The sequence below is a fragment of the Ruditapes philippinarum genome, unplaced genomic scaffold (assembly GCF_026571515.1).
Source record: "Ruditapes philippinarum isolate M1 unplaced genomic scaffold, ASM2657151v2 ctg79_1_1_1_1, whole genome shotgun sequence".
Lineage (NCBI taxonomy): Eukaryota > Metazoa > Mollusca > Bivalvia > Venerida > Veneridae > Ruditapes > Ruditapes philippinarum.
Genome location: NW_026864538.1, coordinates 319,627 through 339,815, shown reverse-complemented (window position 1 = coordinate 339,815; position 20,189 = coordinate 319,627). Strand labels below are relative to the sequence as shown.

At 30.3% G+C, this 20,189-nt stretch overlaps 1 protein-coding gene across 3 annotated transcripts in view; it reads right to left on the bottom strand.

Moving 5' to 3' along the window:
* The window catches only part of LOC132726011 (ankyrin repeat domain-containing protein 27-like), a 45,058-nt gene that overhangs the window by 7,353 nt on the left and 17,516 nt on the right, over window positions 1-20,189 (bottom strand). For 2 of the 3 annotated variants that reach the window (XM_060711251.1, XM_060711252.1), the window contains exons 14-23: window positions 19,607-19,678; window positions 18,916-19,105; window positions 18,020-18,159; window positions 17,325-17,417; window positions 16,663-16,771; window positions 15,656-15,813; window positions 12,974-13,099; window positions 11,626-11,802; window positions 1,359-1,505; window positions 171-200 (exon numbers count right to left, since the gene is read on the bottom strand). In XM_060711251.1, coding sequence (XP_060567234.1) covers window positions 171-200; window positions 1,359-1,505; window positions 11,626-11,802; window positions 12,974-13,099; window positions 15,656-15,813; window positions 16,663-16,771; window positions 17,325-17,417; window positions 18,020-18,159; window positions 18,916-19,105; window positions 19,607-19,678 — 1,242 coding nt within the window. The remainder of the gene's footprint in view (window positions 1-170; window positions 201-1,358; window positions 1,506-11,625; window positions 11,803-12,973; window positions 13,100-15,655; window positions 15,814-16,662; window positions 16,772-17,324; window positions 17,418-18,019; window positions 18,160-18,915; window positions 19,106-19,606; window positions 19,679-20,189) is intronic. The other variant, XM_060711253.1, reaches the window with a different exon arrangement.

The window sequence follows — 20,189 nt, the reverse complement described above, 5'->3', positions numbered from 1 at the left end:
ATTACGTATTTCTTATAGACAGATATAGCATCATTGCAGATCAGGGTGGGTTTTTTTAGCATGCAGAACTTTATCATGCCATTAACCAGTATGCCGACCGTAAATACTTAGGAATGGTATAATTATGACTGTATAGATAATATGACAATAGATGGAGTCATGCTCCTTACCATTCCAGGGTTAACATTCCACAACAAATACTTTATAAATATATACCCAACAACTTTAATTACATTCTCTGTCTAACAAATCAACTAAACTATATCACTCATTCTTGTTCTAACACATATCAACCTAAATAGATCACTCGCATAGACTTCAACATAAATACGTGTATTGTAAATGATTCAAAATTTCTTATTTAGATAATATATATCAAGTTTTTTTTCTTTATTACTCACCAAAAAATTGATCGTTACACATCAATATTCAGCTTATCACACAAATTATTGAAATTCCATTATGTTCTAAACATAGAATAGCCCTTAGTTACGAAGCCTGATATGGGGTACCAAAATTATCTATTATTTTGTAAGAAGAAAAGTTTTTTTTCTTTATTCAGTATGCAATATCCAACTCAAATTAACACTGGTTGTTGTGGAGATGTACTTAGGATATAATGTCTGTATTTAAGTTCAATACCACAAACTTTATCTAAATGACTAAACACATGCAGATTTATATATGAGCTGCAAATATTGTGTCAGTAATGAAATAATAACCTTAAACAATAAACTGAGCTTGATGGGTTCAACCCCCTTTCTCAAGAGCAAGCCCATGTTTCCTTGAGCAAGAAACTTTACACTGTTTATTCAATACTGGTTGGTTCCAGAAACGGTTTCTATAAGCTCCTAACTTCCTACACAATCAAACTAAAATAAATTCTGCATTAACTAATAAATTTATTAGGTAGTGTCTACAGTATTTTATTTTTTCAGCTTGCCAGATTTTGGCCTTTTATGACCATGACACCAGGGTGACTTAAACCAACAATAACCTTGTCGAGGAACAGACATTTTACTATTAAAGCAGCATGTCTCCAGATTTACGCTAATTTTCAAGAAAAAAATTACATGTAATTTGTATTCAAAAGTAAAATATCATGAAATGAACAAATATAATAATTTACACATTGCAAAAGGCTCTTACAATCATTGTAAGTTACCAAAAAAAAAAAAGGTTTCCTTGCAAAATATTTTGGATCATCTGGAGGCATGCAACTTTAAACAATCACCTTCAATCACCATAATAACCATGAAATATTAACAATCACATAAAGCACAAAATATCTATTAAACAACTGAAAAATTTATTTTATTACAAAAAAAAAAGAGAAAAGAAATAAAAACAACACCTACTTTCTGTATATGTTTACATTTATCACACTGGCACAATGGGTGGCAAAGTTTGGCAGCTATATTCTCTGTTAGTACCGGGGTTGTCGGTGGGGAAACAGGACTATCTGATGAACTGGATGAATCTACCCAACCAAAATAATACTCAACCTGAAATAATTATAACATATCTTTACTACTCTGAAACAAGGTATACAGGCATGTGAGCAGTTCCCATACAATCGTAGTTACTTAACTAGAACTGTGTCCAAAGGACACGGATGCCCCCACTGACAACATATATATGGTATATAGTGAAAAAATCAACAAAGGGCCATAATTCTGTTAAATTTGGTCGCAGCAAAAATTCCTTCCTTTACTACCATCTACACATTAAGGTTGTCATCCCTGGAAGTTTAAGCAAAATCTGCCATCCGGTTTAAGAGGAGTTGCCTTTCACAAAATTTCTATATCGTATATAGTGAAAAAATCAACAAAGGGCCATAATTCTGTTAAATTTGGTCACAGCAAAAATTCCTTCCTTTACTACCATCTACACATTCAGGTTGTTCATCCCTGGAAGTTTAAGCAAAATCTGCCATCCGGTTTAAGAGGAGTTGCGTTTACAAAATTTCTATATGGTATATAGTGAAAAAATCAATAAAGGGCCATAATTTTTTTTTTTTTTTTTTTTTTTTTTTTTTTTTTGAGGCCCCAACTGGGTAACCCCGTAATAGGTATGAGAGGGTCGGGGTCATCCCTCTTGATACCTTACATGATATCTACATAATATTTAAAATCATCATCTATAACAATATTTTTTATATAATTATAATATACATTATATTTCAAACATTCAATCAATTTTCATATAATATGTATAACAATTATGTATGATAATGTATTATGCAACAGCTTCAAAACAAAACAAAGAATATTGGTTTTGGGGTAAATTGATTTAGTGTAGCCTATTAGTTTATTAAAGTTCTTTACAATTTGCCATCCTTCATTTACATGTTTGGTCAAATTTGTATTTTTGTAAATATTCCACGCCAATTTAAGACTATTTTTAAAACCAGGTATTGTAGGTAACACGATTTTTCTCTTTGACAAATAAATATATCTTTTCAATTCTAAAAAACAAAATATCATTTTTAAAATCATTAACTTCAGAACCTAAAATAAATGATTTACAATTAAAATTATCATCCAAATTATCTATCTTGTCTTCAGATATTGAAATAACAATTGAATTTTTGGACATTCCCAAAATAAATGCAAACAGAGTTTCCTCTTGGGCAATTGCAAAAAGTACACATTTTACTATTGACAATTTTCATTTTGAATAAAAGTGAGTTTGTTGCTAAAGTTCTATGAATTATTCTTGTCTGAAACCACTGAATATAGGAATCTTTGGTACATTTAAATACATAACTATATATTAAATTCCAATTTATAATCAAAATTTGTAAAAAATGAGTTCCATTTTTCTTGACATGTTGGTACATCTTGATTTCTAACTAGAATTTCATAAACATACTTTTTGTTATTTTTGTGTAATTAAAATAGGTTTTATATAACAACTCATAATAGGGTATTGAACATTAATAAAATCTTTACAAATAGAAATGTTAAGCTTTTGTGTATATAATAATATTGCTTTTTTCAAACTATGATATTGTAAAAAATGTACTTGTTTTTGTGTCACCTGCTCTAAGTAAGTTAAATCTACAAAATCGCCTTGGGGATTAATAATATCATTAACAAATCTGATTCCTTTTTCATAAAAAATTTTGATATAAAAGTATCTATTTCCTACTAACAAGTTATGATTGTAAAACAATGGCATTTGTAACACTTGTTCTAAACTGTCTATACAAAGTTTATCTGTAAAAATCATATAAGCTTTTAAAACATCTATCCAAAAAGCATTTTTAATTTTATCAATTGTCAATTTACAAAACAATTTACCTGTGCTAAACACTTTATCAATATTGAATAAAGCCATCACTAGCTTATAACATTTACTGTTAGTATTACTAACATACCTTTTAAACCATTTTATCTTTATAGAATGTATATAACTATCAATATCAATCATATTTAGACCACCTTCCTGATATGTTTTTAATAACTACTGATTGCTTTATCTTTTGCTTTACCTTCCCATATAAATTTATAAAATAAGTCATTAAGTGTTTTTCAAAAATGCTGAATTAGGTGTTGGGTAAACTTGTAAAGCAATGAGTGAATAAAGGAAGGAGTAATGACTTAACAACAGTAATTTTTCCTATAGGTGTTAACATTCTTTTTTTCCAGTATCCTATACTATTTTTTAACTTTTTGAAGTTTTTCATTAAAATTTAAACTCTATTCAATTTTTTCTAAATCAACATCAAATATCAAACCTAACATTTAAACTGTGTATCACCCATGTCAGTTTCCATTTTGTCTTAATTGATCTTTGTACTGTATTTAAGAGAGAGCCTATCCAAATAACTTTAGTTTTATCAAAATTTACTTTCAATCCTGAAAATTTTCTGAAAACGTGTTTTAATAACTTTAAAACAGTATTAAGGGAATTTTTCTGATCCATCTAGCAAAAGTGAAGTATCATCAGCAAATTGTGTAATTTTATATTCCTCCCCATCTATATTTATACCTTTAACATCTTTACATTGTCTTATTTTTATTGCTAAAATCTCTGCACATAAAATGAAGATATAAGGTGAAATAGGATCGCCTTGTCTACAACCTCGTTTAACTTTGAAAAACTTTGATAAAAATCCATTTAAAATAACACAAGTTTCAGTATTATATAAAAATAAAGATATCCATTTTTTTTAAAACATAGGACCAAAATTGAAAAAGTTCTAGACATTTCTCTATAAATGTTAAATGATAACGTATCAAATGCTTTTTTTCAAAAATCTATCATCATTACTAAACCTGGTATATCATTATCCTCAGTATATTTCATAATATCATACAATAATCGAGTGTTCTCACCAATATATCTATTTTTAACAAATCCTGTCTGATCCTTTGAAACTAAAATATCTAAAAACAAGTTTAAGTCTATTTGCTATTGAACCTGAAGCTAATTTATAAACTACATTTAATAAAGTTACTTGGTCTCCAATTTTTTTAAAAATTGTTTTGGTTTTTTTTCTTTTGGAATGCATGTTATTGTTCCTAGCTTTTGATTTCTAGAAAAAGAATTAACAGTATAAGCAAAGTTTATAGCTTTTACAAACAAAATGTCCAATTCTATTCCAAAATATTTTTAAAAAAATTTGCTGTAAATCCGTCACAACCTGGGCTTTTATCATTTTTCATGTTTTTTTAATGTAAAAGAAACTTCATCATATGAAAGTAGACCTTCAAGATTTCAATGCTTCATTTTGAGACAACTTGGTAACATTACCAATTTTCTAATTCCATATCAATCTTAGATTCTTCAGTTATATCAACATTTTTATATAAATTTTTCATAATAACTACATGTCTTTTGTAAGAATATCTTTTTGATCATATATAAAGGATCCATCATCAAGTTCTAGAAAAGGAATAATTTTATCTGAACAATGTGTTTTTTCTAAGTTCAAAAAATAACTAGTAGGCTTTTCTCCAGATTCAATCCATTGTGACCTTGACCTTATCATAGCACCTCTTATTTTTCTATTTCTTAATTCAGTCAATTCATTCTGTAAGTGTGTAAAAGTTTGTCTTTATTTTCAATTGTCAGGTTTTGCTCTATAAGATTAATTTCTTCAATTAACTTTTTTTTCATAAGTGTTTCTTTCTTTGACCTTATAAAGAGCTGTAAGATATAGTTTTACCTCTTATTTCCATCAAAAGAGTTCTAAAAAAAGTTCATCATTTATAACAAAATTTACATCTTTGTTTTTTGGATCTAAAACATAGTCTATATTGTATACTGATAAACAATATTGTAATTTTACTTCATCTATTTTTTAATTTATAATATCAAGGAATTCAATGTCATATAACAGAGCATTATTAAATTTCCATAAACCTTTTCCATGACTTTACAGAACTAAAACAAAAAATCTAAATATATTATTGAATGATCAGATTTATAACTAATGTCAATATCACATTTTCGTACATAACTGATATAAACTATTTGATATAAGAAAAAAATCTAGTCTACCTTGTTGTATAGGGTTGGTTCGTCTCCATGTATATTTTTTTCATATTACCATGCAGTTCTCTAAAGGATCAATGAGGTCTTTTTCTTCAATAATTATACTTATTAAAAAATTTCTTGCCTTTACATTATTGTTTTTTTTTTTTATAATTATAATAATCTAAGTCAGGATTTTGAACAAGGTTGTAATCTCCACAAATAATTAGAGAGTCATTATCATCAAAAAGAATCTAAAGTATCAAAAATGTTTTTTAAAGAAACTAGGACTGTCTATGTTTGGCGCATAAATATTAACTAATGTGAAATTTATAGAATCAAGCATTATTTGTAAAAATTATGAAATTTCCTGAATCATCAGTTTTAACAGAATTAATTTTTATATCTAAACCTTTTCTGCATAAAATAGCCACACCTTTGGCATTAGACTTACCATGGCTGTAAAAACATAAACCATTCCATTCAGAATAAATTTTCTTTTCAATTTCTTTTATAAAATGTGTTTCCTGTAGGCAGAGAATATCAGCTTTTTTTGACTGAAATAAATCTAAAACATCTTTTCTCTTTATACTATCGTGTAAACCTCGACAATTGTAAGAGAAGATATTAAGACTACTCATAACTAATATTTACAATAATACATTCAACACTATATCTACAATATACATAGCTACACTTAAGTAAAGTAAATACAATATGTACATGGACCCAGAGAAACACTTCTAAATAACATATTTGACCTCAAAAATATAAAAAAAATTTGTTTGTATATAAAGAATGAAATACATTTTGCCAATAAACAAGTAAATTTACTTATTGAAGAAAAATTTTTTGTAGAAGATGCATAATATGTTTATGTTTCATCTAATTATATCAAAAATTGAAACATTCTTTTTCATTGTTATTTCTAAGTGAATAACATTTTCAATGAATGAAAATTATAAATTAGAGGATATCAAAGATTTTCTCATAAACGTGTGATTCATTCTCTTAGAGGAGTATAAAACAAATAATTTTCACTTGTTGTGGTATTCACAAGTAAACAAATGAAAAACAGAAACAAATATTTTATTCATAAACAATTTAACAAACTGAATTTTCTGTAAATTATATAGAACAGAAAATATGTTTTATTTAGACTTTGTTATGCAAATAGATAAATAAAACAATTATAACACATCATGTGATCATTGGTAACATAAAGTGTAATATGAAACTTAGAGTAAATATTAGACAAAAATTAATGTTATAAGTAATAAGTCAATATTTCTCTATCATAGCAGTAATAGAATTACTACTGGCAACCTCACAGGATATTGTATACCATATTTTACCCAGTGAGTCTAACCATCCCACTGAAAGTAAAACTCCCTCCCGATAAAGGCGAGAGATAGATGTTAACCAGCAGCAAAACTAAATACTTACTGGACAAGTTTTTTTGTAGATAGAGAAATTGGAATTCTTTAACATTATCATTAAAAAGTGATACATAAATACACATAAATAGCATATGATAATGAATAAAATAAGATTTCTATTGAGAAAAGATGAAAATAAAAGTAAGTGTTTATTTCATCCATATTTCACTCACAAGTTTTATGAATATATAATTACCAGTTCAAAATAACAAGTACTTTATTTAAGATATAGACCATTTATTTAATAAATATACCTATTGCCAGATCAAAATAACAATTATTGTATTTAAAAATATAGAAATTTTTTTATACGTATAATGTATATTATACAAGAATTTATAAATTGTCAAGGTCTTCAATCCACAGATCTATTTTAAGCATTACTTGGCAAATAGGATTTATCATTTATAGCATGAAATGGCCTTATATGATAATACAATTTTCCAATACTCTATAAATAACTAAATAATTTACATGTACATAGGTATAGCATGTTATTAAGAATTAACTATCACCTGCTTAGAAAATCACTTAGTTAAGAAATAAATATATTAAAAAGCTACTTAAATGTAGCCATTTTTGCTTATATCAACATAAGAATTTATTGAAAAATAATCTAGAAATATGTACATTTTAACTTTTTAAATAATTGTCTTTAATTGCTGGACACATTAATTTTTTGAAAACAACTGAAAAAAAAAGAAATCATTATATTTTAGTCTATAATTACATATATATTTCATCTGTTCTCTTTGTCCTGTCTATGATACATTTATCTTGTAGATGTTGTCTTTACATGGGTCCTCTTTTCTCTGAAAGTTTTTATCACTTCATTAATATTGTCATACAAGTCAAATTTTATTCTTTCATCCATTTCAGTTAGTCCATAGACAGATCCATTAAAGAACCATGCACTTTTTATTGAAGGGTGCAACAGTAAACGGTTTATTAAACCAGAGTTTAATGTTGTAACATCATCTACCAGCTTGTGTCCTGCATCTTTCATGGTTTCCTTTTTCCTCATTATTTTGGACTTGGCATCATTGTTGATTAGTGTTTATTAAGACAGGTCTTATTTTGTGATTCCTTGAAGGTAGTCTGTGGATAGCTGCTATTTCTTCTTTCTCAAGTTTGACATCTTTTTGTTGCAGAAGGTTTATTACTTTATCTGTCAATATTTGGATATTTTCATTTCTATCTTCAGCTATGTCCATTATTTTTATATTATTTTTTTCTGGAGTACTGTTTCATTATGATTGCTTTTTTGTTGGCATCTTTGACAGCTTTTTCATTTTGAGATATTCTTTCTTCTATTGTGCTTAGCCTTTTTCCGGTCTCTGTCTTTGTTTGTGTCAGACTTTCCTTCAAATGATTATTTTCAAACTCAAGTGAACTTATTTTGTCATTTAACTCTTTAGTTTTTTCTTGAATCTCTTTTTTTATAATGATTTCCATTTTTTGCTGTAATTGGGTGATTGATCTTGAAATTATTGATTCTATGTCTTCTTTTTTTATGATACCTTTTAAGTCTCCTTTAAGCTCTTCAAGATTTTCTGACATTAAGTCTAGCTGATTTTGTATTAATGACATATTCATGCTGTCATTACTTTAATGTGCTGTCATTACTCACTTCTGAAATTGCTCTTTTAGCTGGAGGTTTTTTTCCTGTGTTCCCCTTCATTGATGTTTTAAATTTTGTACCAGTAGAGTTGTCCTTTGACCCTTGTCCTGATCCTTGACCCTTACTAGACATTTTATCAATTCTTATCCTTGCTGTCAAAGTTTTACTGTTAAACAATTATTCAAAGTGTAGTATCTATTATTGTCCAATTGTATCCTTAGAATTTCCTTTGTATGTGATTAAATTATAGTCCAGCTTAATCAGCTTAATCCATTATCCTTACAATTACAGGTAAAAATCCAGGTAAAATAAAAAGTCTTACACCATGTACATAATCCAAAAAAGCAAATGATTTCAAACAATAGAAAAAATTTTCTTTATCAAATATCTCCATAAATCTTTATTTATTTTTCATTATATTTCACCATCTAATGCACTATTTTTTAAATTTCCATTTGATATAAAAATTATTACTATAATATCACTAAAACAACATATTTTGCAGAAAAACTTCAGAGCAAATTATCTGCACATGTTTTCTTTTTGAATAGATTTACTCTAGAGTTGCGTTTACAAAATTTCTATATGGTATATAGTGAAAAAATCAATAAAGGGCCATAATTCTGTTAAATTTGGTAGCAGCAAAAATTTCTTCCTTTACTACCATCTACACATTAAGGTTGTTCATATCTGAAAGTTTAAGCAAAATCTGCCATCCCGTTTAAGAGGAGTTGCGTTCACAAAATTTCTATATGGTATATAGTGAAAAAGTCAACAAAGGGCCATAATTCTGTTAAATTTGGACGCAGCAAAAATTCCTTCCTTTACTACCATCTACACATTAAGGTTGTTCATCCCTGGAAGTTTAAGCAAAATCTGCCATCCGGTTTAAGAGGAGTGCGTTCACAAGATTTCGGGACATACGGACGGACGGACGGACAGACGGACGTAAAAGTGCAACGCTATATGCTCCCACTCTGTGGGGGCATAAAAATTATTTTTTATAACACTAACTCACCAAAAAATTGATCGTTACACATCAATATTCGGCTTGTCACACAAATTATTGAAATTCCATTATGTTCTAAACATAGAATAGCCCTTAGTTACGAGGCCTGATATGGGGTACCAAAATTATCTATTATTTTGTAAGAAGAAAAGTACTACCCATACATAAAACATAACCCATCCTAATTATACAATGTTGTTATATCAGATCTATTTTTCATTTATAATTGTTGAAATGACCATTTTCACAGAGGTTAATAGATGTAATTCAGGATATAGAGTGCAGACTAAACGCTTGTATCTATGCAGTGGAATGCGTGATATTTAATAATTGAAGCCATAACATTATTTCATATAGTAATACAGGTAGAAATTCTGAAAATTAAACAGATTTTCATGATATTGCCCACTTATCTGTACTCGGGTGGTATTAGTGGAAAAGTCTTTAGCCTCCTCATATGTAAGTTTTTTTGCGCATGCACGCAAGGACGGAACCCCCCAATGTTTACAAAGTCATGTTTTGTCACGTTTTGACAACCGACAGGTGAAAGTGATTTAAAATGAAATTTTTTTATACATATAGCTGAACTGACACTTAGATTTTGTCTTCTTCATGCATATGCAAGTAAAAACAAAACGATTAAACGAAAAATAAGGGTACTGCTTCTGTAGGGGAACTGCTCCCATGCCAGTATAGTTACACCAACTGAAATAATTCAACTATCTTTACTACTCAAAAATAAGGTATATAGTTACTCCACATGAAATAATTATAAATTATTTTTACTACTCAGAAACATCCCATGTTAATTACAAAAGAGTTCAAAATATGCAAAATTGCCCTTAATGCATTATTAATAGGGATGGCAACGAGTAACCGTTTAACCGAGTACTCAATCGAAGGTCCGAATATCGGTTAACAATATTGATACTCGATTACACAGAAAAATATATATTTTCTATTTTTTTTCGATTTAGAAAGATTGGTAATATCCAATTAGTTCAGAAATTCGGAGATTATCATGTATCTTCATAAATACCCGTTAAATGCAATCAAAACATCCTTGCAGAGGTGCGAAAATGATATCATAAATTTAACAAGGCGATCAACAGTGTGACACGCGCACCTGTGTCGCTTATGTCATCCAGCCTCTTATGATTACCTTTAATTGTGTAGCCGAAGTAACTGTTTTGAAAACAACAAAGGGCCGATTGCTATCATGAATGTAAAAATAAAGGTAACTAGTATTTAGACCGTGTTAAACTTTTGTTGCCACCGATCAGTCTATATTATTTCAAGAAGAAAAATAATATATATGAACTGTTATACATGTTTTATAACTTGATATTGCATTAATCAAAACGTTGTAAAATATTATGTTGTTGATTTAATTATAATTAATTTGTCTCCCGTGCAGTCCTATTTACTATCTACAGAATTCTATGAATTTAAATAGAAAATGAAAGTAGCATGCGGACGGTGTTGATATTGTGTGATAAACTTTGAAGATCACTGTCAATCATCCGAGTAACCATGTACTCTATCGAAAAAATGACAGAGTACTTGAGTATTGATTTTGGTATTCGTTGCCATCCCTAATTATTAACCCAGTAGAAATATAGTTATGCTTAAAGAAAAATTAACCATTGATCACTAATAACATGAATTTTTTTTTACTTTAATCTTAAAACTTTCTACTTTTGCTTAAGTCCTAGTACATTTTTTTCAAGTTAGAATTTATTGAAATATTTTCGCTCTTCTGGAGGCGTGCAGCTTTAAAGTTAAGGTTAAGTGATGATCTTATAGTTGTCAGCTGTATGAGGAGAAGGTAACTGTGTAGAACAAGTTTTCTTCTGAAAGGTAGGGCCACAACTTTTTTACAAGAAAGAATGACACACCTCTAGCAGTAGTCACACCAACATTGATGCCAGACAAGTGCTTTCAAGTCTGCACAATGTACGACAACATCCCTATGATTTTTTTGTAACGTTACCAAAAACACATAAAAAATAGAAACAAATTACAATATCTGTTAAATATCATCTCTGTTGCAAAATAAGTGGAACACTGACCAAAGGTAAGTCCCTGCTTGCTATTGCTTTGTACAGTTTTTCAATCTGTTTCAAATCTGTCTGATCAAGGGAAGCAACTGCTGGTGTAGTTGGGGACATCATTTCACTGCTAGAGTTATCTACCAATTGTATTGGAGGTCTAACCTTTACATCTATTACTTCAAATCCAAGTGGTGTCTAAAATTAAATAAATGAAAGCATTGTTTTTAAAATAACACAATTCATAAAATATATGTTGCCAAATACTAGTAATTATAGAACTGTATAATCTTAATGCTGGAAGTTGCAATCCAATTTCTTTAAAGTGAAATTATGCCATTATGTGTAAATGGTCAGTGCACAGGTAAAAATGAAAAAAAAAAAGAATTGCCATAAATGTGTTTAATTTTATATTTTACTATGCTAAAAACCAATAATCCATGTAACCCATGGAAACATCTATAAATATCACTCTTTATGTATTGGAAACATTCATTTTTTAAAAAGAGTGGGACAGTCTTTTTACAGTTTGGTAGTTTTTATATTTTATCCTACACATTTTTCATTATTAATTATGGGTCAAACACAATTATAATAGTGAATCTCTTGAAATATTTTACTAATTCAAAGTCAGCTTGACAGCAAAAAAATTTAACTTAGTGTCATTTTAACATTAAAGAGACGAAAATCTCTATGTCTGTATGTGAAAAGCTGTCACAGATTTAACGGTTTAACCCTTACCACACAAAATTTCTTAAATAAAACTTGTTTTTTTATCAATATGGATGACACCATTTTTCAACATGGACTACACCATTTTTTAAAATGGACGACACCATCAATTGATTTTAGGAATAATTTAAAAATATATACTAACTTAAAAGCTAACAGTGCACACCATGACCAGCCAGATGGCACAGATGTGCTGGCTGATCTTAGTCTGTACTGGTTACATGGGAAAAATCAGTTGCCTCCTGAAGGCTTAATGGTAAATGATAAGTCAGCCATACACTATTCTACAGCACATTGTTTAAAGACTTTGACTGTTACAGTTTATATGTCTACAAAAAGACAAATACATCTGGCAAGAAGTATGAATACGATTATGTTTTAACATTTTTTTTTTTGTAGACATAATGGACAATAGTGATTAATCTAGAGTGGAATGGAAAGGGCATGTGCCGTCCTGGGCCATCCTGCCAATTTTTCAGTCTGCACTTTTGCTGCTTAAACACCACCCTGTTGCACTTCCATGTGTCTGTAAATATGTAAAGTGGGACAGGGATAAAGAATGCATGAATAGACTGTGTACACTTAGGAAATATTTACAGTAAAACAGTTCTGATATTTCATGTCCATATTTACATACCTTATCCTGTGTTTGTCTGGTAGAGCTACCTAGGTCAGTTTGTGGGGTGGAGGAGGGGGTAGGGATGTGTGCTGAGGTTGGGGCAGTCTTTGTTACATGGTTTTGAACAGGCAAGGTTGCTGGCTTCTATAATAAGAAGAAAGTATATGCTTTCATAGCAAATGCATGCATAAGAGATGGAAGAAGAATATTTGCAACAGTAATTTATGGGAAATAATGAAAAATATTTAATTTTTAAAATGTGCATTCATTAAAAATCATTAAATCTTTATTACAGCTTACATTATATTAAGTAAAGGTCAAATAATTTGAAAACCTAGGATAAAATCATTATTTCTTTAATTACAAATTTATACAACAACAAGAGCTGTCAGAAGGACAGCGCGCTCGACTTTTTTAGTGCTTGCCTATAAAACAAAACTTTGACAGTTAAGGGCACACAAGACTTTAACTAGGAATTTCTAAGTACAAATCAAGAAACATTTTCACAGAGTTATCTTCTCTTGCTTACAGATAGGTCTCATGATGGCACATAAGAACTCCAACTTCCAAAGTAATATCTCAAATGGTTAAGTCAACAAGTGGACAAGAATGAAAATCTTAACTGAGTTTCTAAGTCAAAAAGGGCCATAATTCAAATAAAATCCTTAACAGAATTACCTTCTCCTGCCCATGTTTTGGGACCATGATGGTAAACAAGTATTCCAACTTTCAAATTAATATCTCAAACAGTTCAGTCAAAAAGTGGACTGGTACTAAAAACTTAACCAAGATGCTAAGTCGATAAAAGGCCTTAATTTTTAAAACAAATCCTTGACAGAGTTACCTTCTCTTGCGTACAGATGGGGGTAATGATGTGAAATAGCATTAAAAGTTTCAAAGCAATATCTCAAAGGGTTAAGGCAATAAGTGGATTTTACCCATATTCAATGTATTTTCTAAGTCAAAAAGGGGCATAATTCTGTCAAAAACCTTGACAGAGTTATGTCCTCTTGTCTGTTGATGAAGGTCGTGATGGTAAACAAGTATGGTCAGTTTCAAAGCAATACCTCCAATGGTTTTGAAATAAAGTGAGGTGGTACAAAAAACTTAACCAAGCTCAATACACTTTCTAAGTCAACAAGAGCTGTCAGAAGGACAGCGCGCTCGACTTTTTTAGTGCTTGCCTATAAAACAAAACTTTGACAGTTAAGGGCACACAAGACTTTAACTAGGAATTTCTAAGTACAAATCAAGAAACATTTTCACAGAGTTATCTTCTCTTGCTTACAGATAGGTCTCATGATGGCACATAAGAACTCCAACTTCCAAAGTAATATCTCAAATGGTTAGGTCAACAAGTGGACAAGAATGAAAATTTTAACTGAGTTTCTAAGTCAAAAAGGGCCATAATTCAAATAAAATCCTTAACAGAATTACCTTCTCCTGCCCATGTTTGGGACCATGATGGTAAACAAGTATTCCAACTTTCAATTTAATATCTCAACCAGTTCAGTCAAAAAGTTGACTGGTACAAAAAACTTAACCAAGATTTCTAAGTCGATAAAAGGCCTTAATTTTTAAAACAAATCCCTGACAGAGTTACCTTCTCTTGCGTACAGATGGGGGTAATGATGTGAAATAGCATTAAAAGTTTCAAAAGCAATATCTCAAAGGGTTAAGGCAATAAGTGGATTTTACCCATATTCAATGTATTTTCTAAGTCAAAAAGGGGCATAATTCTGTCAAAAACCTTGACAGAGTTATGTCCTCTTGTCTGTTGATGAAGGTCGTGATGGTAAACAAGTATGGTCAGTTTCAAAGCAATACCTCCAATGGTTTTGAAATAAAGTGAGGTGGTACAAAAAACTTAACCAAGCTCAATACACTTTCTAAGTCAAAAAAGGGCCATAATTCTGTCAAAAACCTTGACAGAGTTATGTACTCTTGTCTGTAGATGGAGGTTATGATGGTGAACAAGTATGGTAAGTTTCAAAGCCATACTTGTAATACTTCTGAAATAAAGTGGGGTGGTACGAAAAACTTAACCAAGGTGTGACGCCAACGCCGACGCTAACGCCGACGCCGACGCCGACGCCGGGGCGAGTAGGATAGCTCCCCTTTTCATAGAAAAGTCGAGCTAAAAAAGGGCCATAATTCTGTCAAAAACCTTGACAGAGTTATGTACTCTTGTCTGTAGATGGAGGTTATGATGGTGAACAAGTATGGTAAGTTTCAAAGCCATACTTGTAATACTTCTGAAATAAAGTGGGGTGGTACGAAAAACTTAACCAAGGTGTGACGCCAACGCCGACGCTAACGCCGACGCTAACGCCGACGCCGACGCCGGGGCGAGTAGGATAGCTCCCCTTTTCATAGAAAAGTCGAGCTAAAAAACCCATTATGAGTAAAATACGATGTTATATAGAATAAGGAAAGCAAAAACCAATAAAGAGAACATAAATTATTTTTATGCATAAATAAAATAAGAAAGTCATTTACGATTTTTGCAATTTTGCATACCATATTGTTTCCATTTAAAGCCTCAATGCATGTGTGTGTGTGGGGGGGGGGGGCTAATTAGAGGGGGGGGGGGGGGTGCAGGATGCATTAAATAGAAACAATACGGTATGTTTAATCACATCTTCAAATGACATATGTTGACCGAGGGTATAATAATGGTATGGAATATGAAAATATTACCACAGGTTGTCTAATAATTAAAGGTGGAGGGTCATTCAGGACTGCCAGTAACTTTTTTTTGATGTCAGCATTTTGAGCAACATTATAAGGTGTTTGACGTTTCCTGTTCCTCACACGAGGGTCAGCCTCCGACTCTAGCAGGAAATTTACTATACCATCTACAACAGGGAAAAGAAAAATATTATCAAAAATATTTATAAGCTACACTGTTGTAGTTTGTTAAATTCTTTTTATCCCAGATGAAAACAAGCTGATCTTGATTGAACAGGTTCATAGGAGGTGCATAACTACCAAATATCTTAAATATCTGCCAATAAATCAACAGCTCTTTGATGAAAGAAGAAAATCAGTTTTTAGTATACCAGGTGACACTTGTTATAGGGCAAATTTTGGCAAAGCGCCACGATTTGAAAAACTTGGTTGAAGTAAGTTACACAATGCTTGACATCAAACAGTATCAAAAGGTTAAAATCCTTGTGTTTTTGTAGAAGACAATTTTAAATTTTTCAGCTTTTCTTCTGTGAGCCTAAGTAAAAGAAGTGACCGCCAATAATATTCAATCTCTATTCAATCAAATCATGGTAGAGAACTAAATGGTAATGCAACACACACAATATCAGACACAGTGCTTTGGGCCTTCTGTTCTAGTAAAAATGATTTTGAAGTTTTTATTTATTCTTATTGTTTTCATTGCCATGTCAGCCAATTTTTGGATGCAATGAAAGTAATGTGATAAATATGACAGTGCAAAATCAGTTCAGTACTGTGATTTCAAAGAAAGTTATAACTGATATATGATTTTGCTTGTTGGAAAGCAGATAATCCTAATTGCTCATTTTGTGCCATGTAAGCTAAAAGGTAAGAAAAAACACTATCAAGAAGTTTTTAAAATTTACAATATTAGTTAATGTTATGGACAGGTTTATACTAAAATTCATCTTTGACCAAAGAACATGTTTAATATAGAAAACATTTGTATTAAAACAGAAAATGAGATATAGGCTCACCATATCCCCATCTAGCTGCCATATGTAATGGTGTGTCTCCCATATCATTCTGTGCATTCACATTTAATTTGTTCTTCAATATGTCTAGAAATAGTATTGCTTTAACACACTGAAATACAGAAAAATTTAGAATTGCAATAAAATTGTTCTTAATATATGTCATACATGAGGGAAGATTTCTTTTCCTAAATCATCATAACAGATCAGTGTCAAATTGCATGTAGAAATGTAGTTTAACCCTAAACCTGCTAAATTTCTGAAATGGAGTTGTCCAGCTCCCATTTTGGAACTGTCCATTATCAATTTTAGGGATCAAGATGAAATATAAAGTTAGTCAACAGTATGGAACCTGGTCAAACTTCAAAGTTGTGCAAGCTGGCTCTATATTGGTGGCAAAGTCTTACCACTTTTGGTTCCAGCAGTGTCAGGTTAAAGCTTTTTTTTAAAATGTTAAAATAAACTTTTCATATTTAACTACTAATTATACTTTATTTTAAATAGATTGCATAAAAAAGTTTACATCTCCCAAAGACAATCATTTTGGTAATAAATAGCATTTATTTAAAAAAAATTCATCAGTATTACTGATACAACATATAACTTTCATAGAATTTGAAATAGAAATAGAGAAATGATAAAAAGGTAATAAGTTACCAACTTACATCTTCATGACCATTTTTAGCACATAAATGTAGTGATGTATTTCCTTCATTATCTACAGCACTAATATCAGCACCAAAATGTACCAACAGCAACTGTAATATTATCATTAAACTTAATGTCTAAATTTGTTACAAATTTCAAATTCGTATGACAAAATCATAATTTATTTTCCATGTATTAAACTGATATTCATGTACTTTTGAATTTTAAAAAATAAATGAATGATTTTCATAGTATTCCTGTGGGTCAGAGTCTGTCCATTGAGCTCAATAGGGAAAGCGTCAAAAAAGTAATCCAGCAGTCCCTGGTTCAATCCTTGGGCAAGACATACTTTTTCTGTGACAAATGATCTCGAACATTTCGAGTCATTTGTCTCCGACTGCTGATTCAGAAATCATGTGGCATTAAAAGTTGATCCTTTAAATACTGGTTAGTTATCAAGGAATGCTGGTTAGGTGGACTGACAATACAGATATGGCCAAAATGTGTTAAAATTGGTATAAAAAAACCACCAATGAAAACAAAAACAAAAACCGCAATCCTGTAGTGGGATACTAATTCAAAGGTAGATTGACATTAAACTTTTCTTAAGATGAATCTTACCCTTCAAAATAATCATAAAATTTCACTTTTATGGTTGCAGACTACAATTGTAAAACTTCCAAGCAATATGACCCTCTATTATAATACTTACAATGATATTTTGATAGCCTTTCTGTGAAGCGAGATGTAGTGGTGTACAACCTAGATAATCTGTAGCATCAGTGAGACACCCATGTTTACAAAGAATGTCTATCAAAGCTCCCTGCCCATAAAATGCTGCTATATGCAAAGCTGAAAATATCAAACATACATATTCCTTTAATACATGCTCTCCGTGTAATATAACCATTGAATTAATCTTATCACAGTCAATAATGCTCGTTTTAAATGCATTATATTACTGAATGTTTCTTACATCCATTTTCACAGATTCTTTCACTGAGATCATTACACATTCTTTCACTAAGATCATTACACATTTTCACAGATTCTTTCACTGAGATCATTACACATTCTTTCACTAAGATCATTACACATTTTCACAGATTCTTTCACTAAGATCATTACACATTTTCACAGATTCTTTCACTAAGATCATTACACATTTTCACAGATTCTTTCACTAAGATCATTACACATTTCACAGATTCTTTTACTAAGATCATAACACATTTTCACAGATTCTTTCACTAAGATCATTTCACATTTTCACAGATTCTTTCACTAAGATCATTACACGTTTTCACAAATTGTTTTACTAATATCATTACACATTTTCACAGATTCTTTTACTAAGATCATAACACATTTTCACAGATTCTTTCACTAAGATCATTTCACATTTTCACAGATTCTTTCACTAAGATCATTACACATTTTCACAGATTCTTTCACTAAGATCATTACATTTTTTCACAGATTCTTTCACTAAGATCATAACACATTTTCACAGATTCTTTCACTAAGATCCTTACACATTTTCACAGATTCTTTCGCTAACATCATTACACAAGACAAAAACATATCATGTAAAGAATATAAAATCACCTGTTCTACCCATATCATCCCTAGCTATAGACGAGACAGCCCCAGAGTTTTGTGACGATTGACTTGTAATTTCTATACATTTATCACATGTACATAGAGGGTGACACAGCTTAGTGGAGATATCATCAGTTGTAGGTTTATGTTTCTTCAACATCAGGCTTACGGCAGCCTCATCTCCGTACTGAACATACTGAAAAAAAGTTTAAAGATGTTTTAAGTCAATCAAAGGTCTGTCATGTCAATGACTAAATGTAGAAAGTTGCAACAGCACTTTTATATTGTTCACAGGACGGTTGCATGATGTAATGTGAAAGTTTTTGTTGCTTTAACTCATGTAGACAATGATGATGTAAAATTGCAGATCTTCAGCTTTTCAACAGAAGGAAGAAAAAATCCAATGTGTATCTGTATGTATCATTTCACCTGTGAATTGATTAATCTTGAATTAAACTCACAGCCCATTAAAGATGTGTAAAAAATATGTTTAACTAGAAAATATTATTCAAAATTATCATTCATAGGAAGATAGTGTAGAATTCAACTCAAATCAAATGCTGTTGTAGCAATATTTCCACTTTATGATGATACAAAAAACTGCTTTGATGAAATGAAAATTAACAAACTATCTGAACTAACAGAAGATATCATATTTAAAGCATAATATAGACAGTTAGATGAAAGGAAGACTTACTTGAAAGAATTTATCTTTGCTGGTTGTTGTACTTCCAGATGTCTGTCTGCTAAACCCAGTTTCTTTACCTTGCTGTAAACAAATATAACCAATAATGAGCGTAATAACAGTGTTGTTGAGCATATAAATGACAAAATCAAAACTCACTAGTTCTTAAAACATCAACCTTATGTTACCTATCAACTCTGATCCTTTAAACTCCCTATTTCTTAATTAAATTAACATAACAACATTCATTTGTTTATTAAATATGGTATAAACAAATCTCTTAGGCCTTTAAAAACATGTCAATAATGGCATATATATATGTACAGATTCAATACACACAATAGCAACAACAGTACCTTGAAACACTTTCATGTGCCTTCATGGACTATAAATGCTACAAAAATGCATATGTCTGGTAATAAATAAAATTTACAAACAGAAGAAAAAACCAGATAGGATTATTGAAAGAAAGTGTCTTACACCTATATACTTTATTATTGTTATTGTTTTTTTAAGTCATGTCAAAATTATACATGTAAATGATATATAGTAAATTTTCAGCTTAACTGATGGATTGCCTTTCTTGCCTCACCAA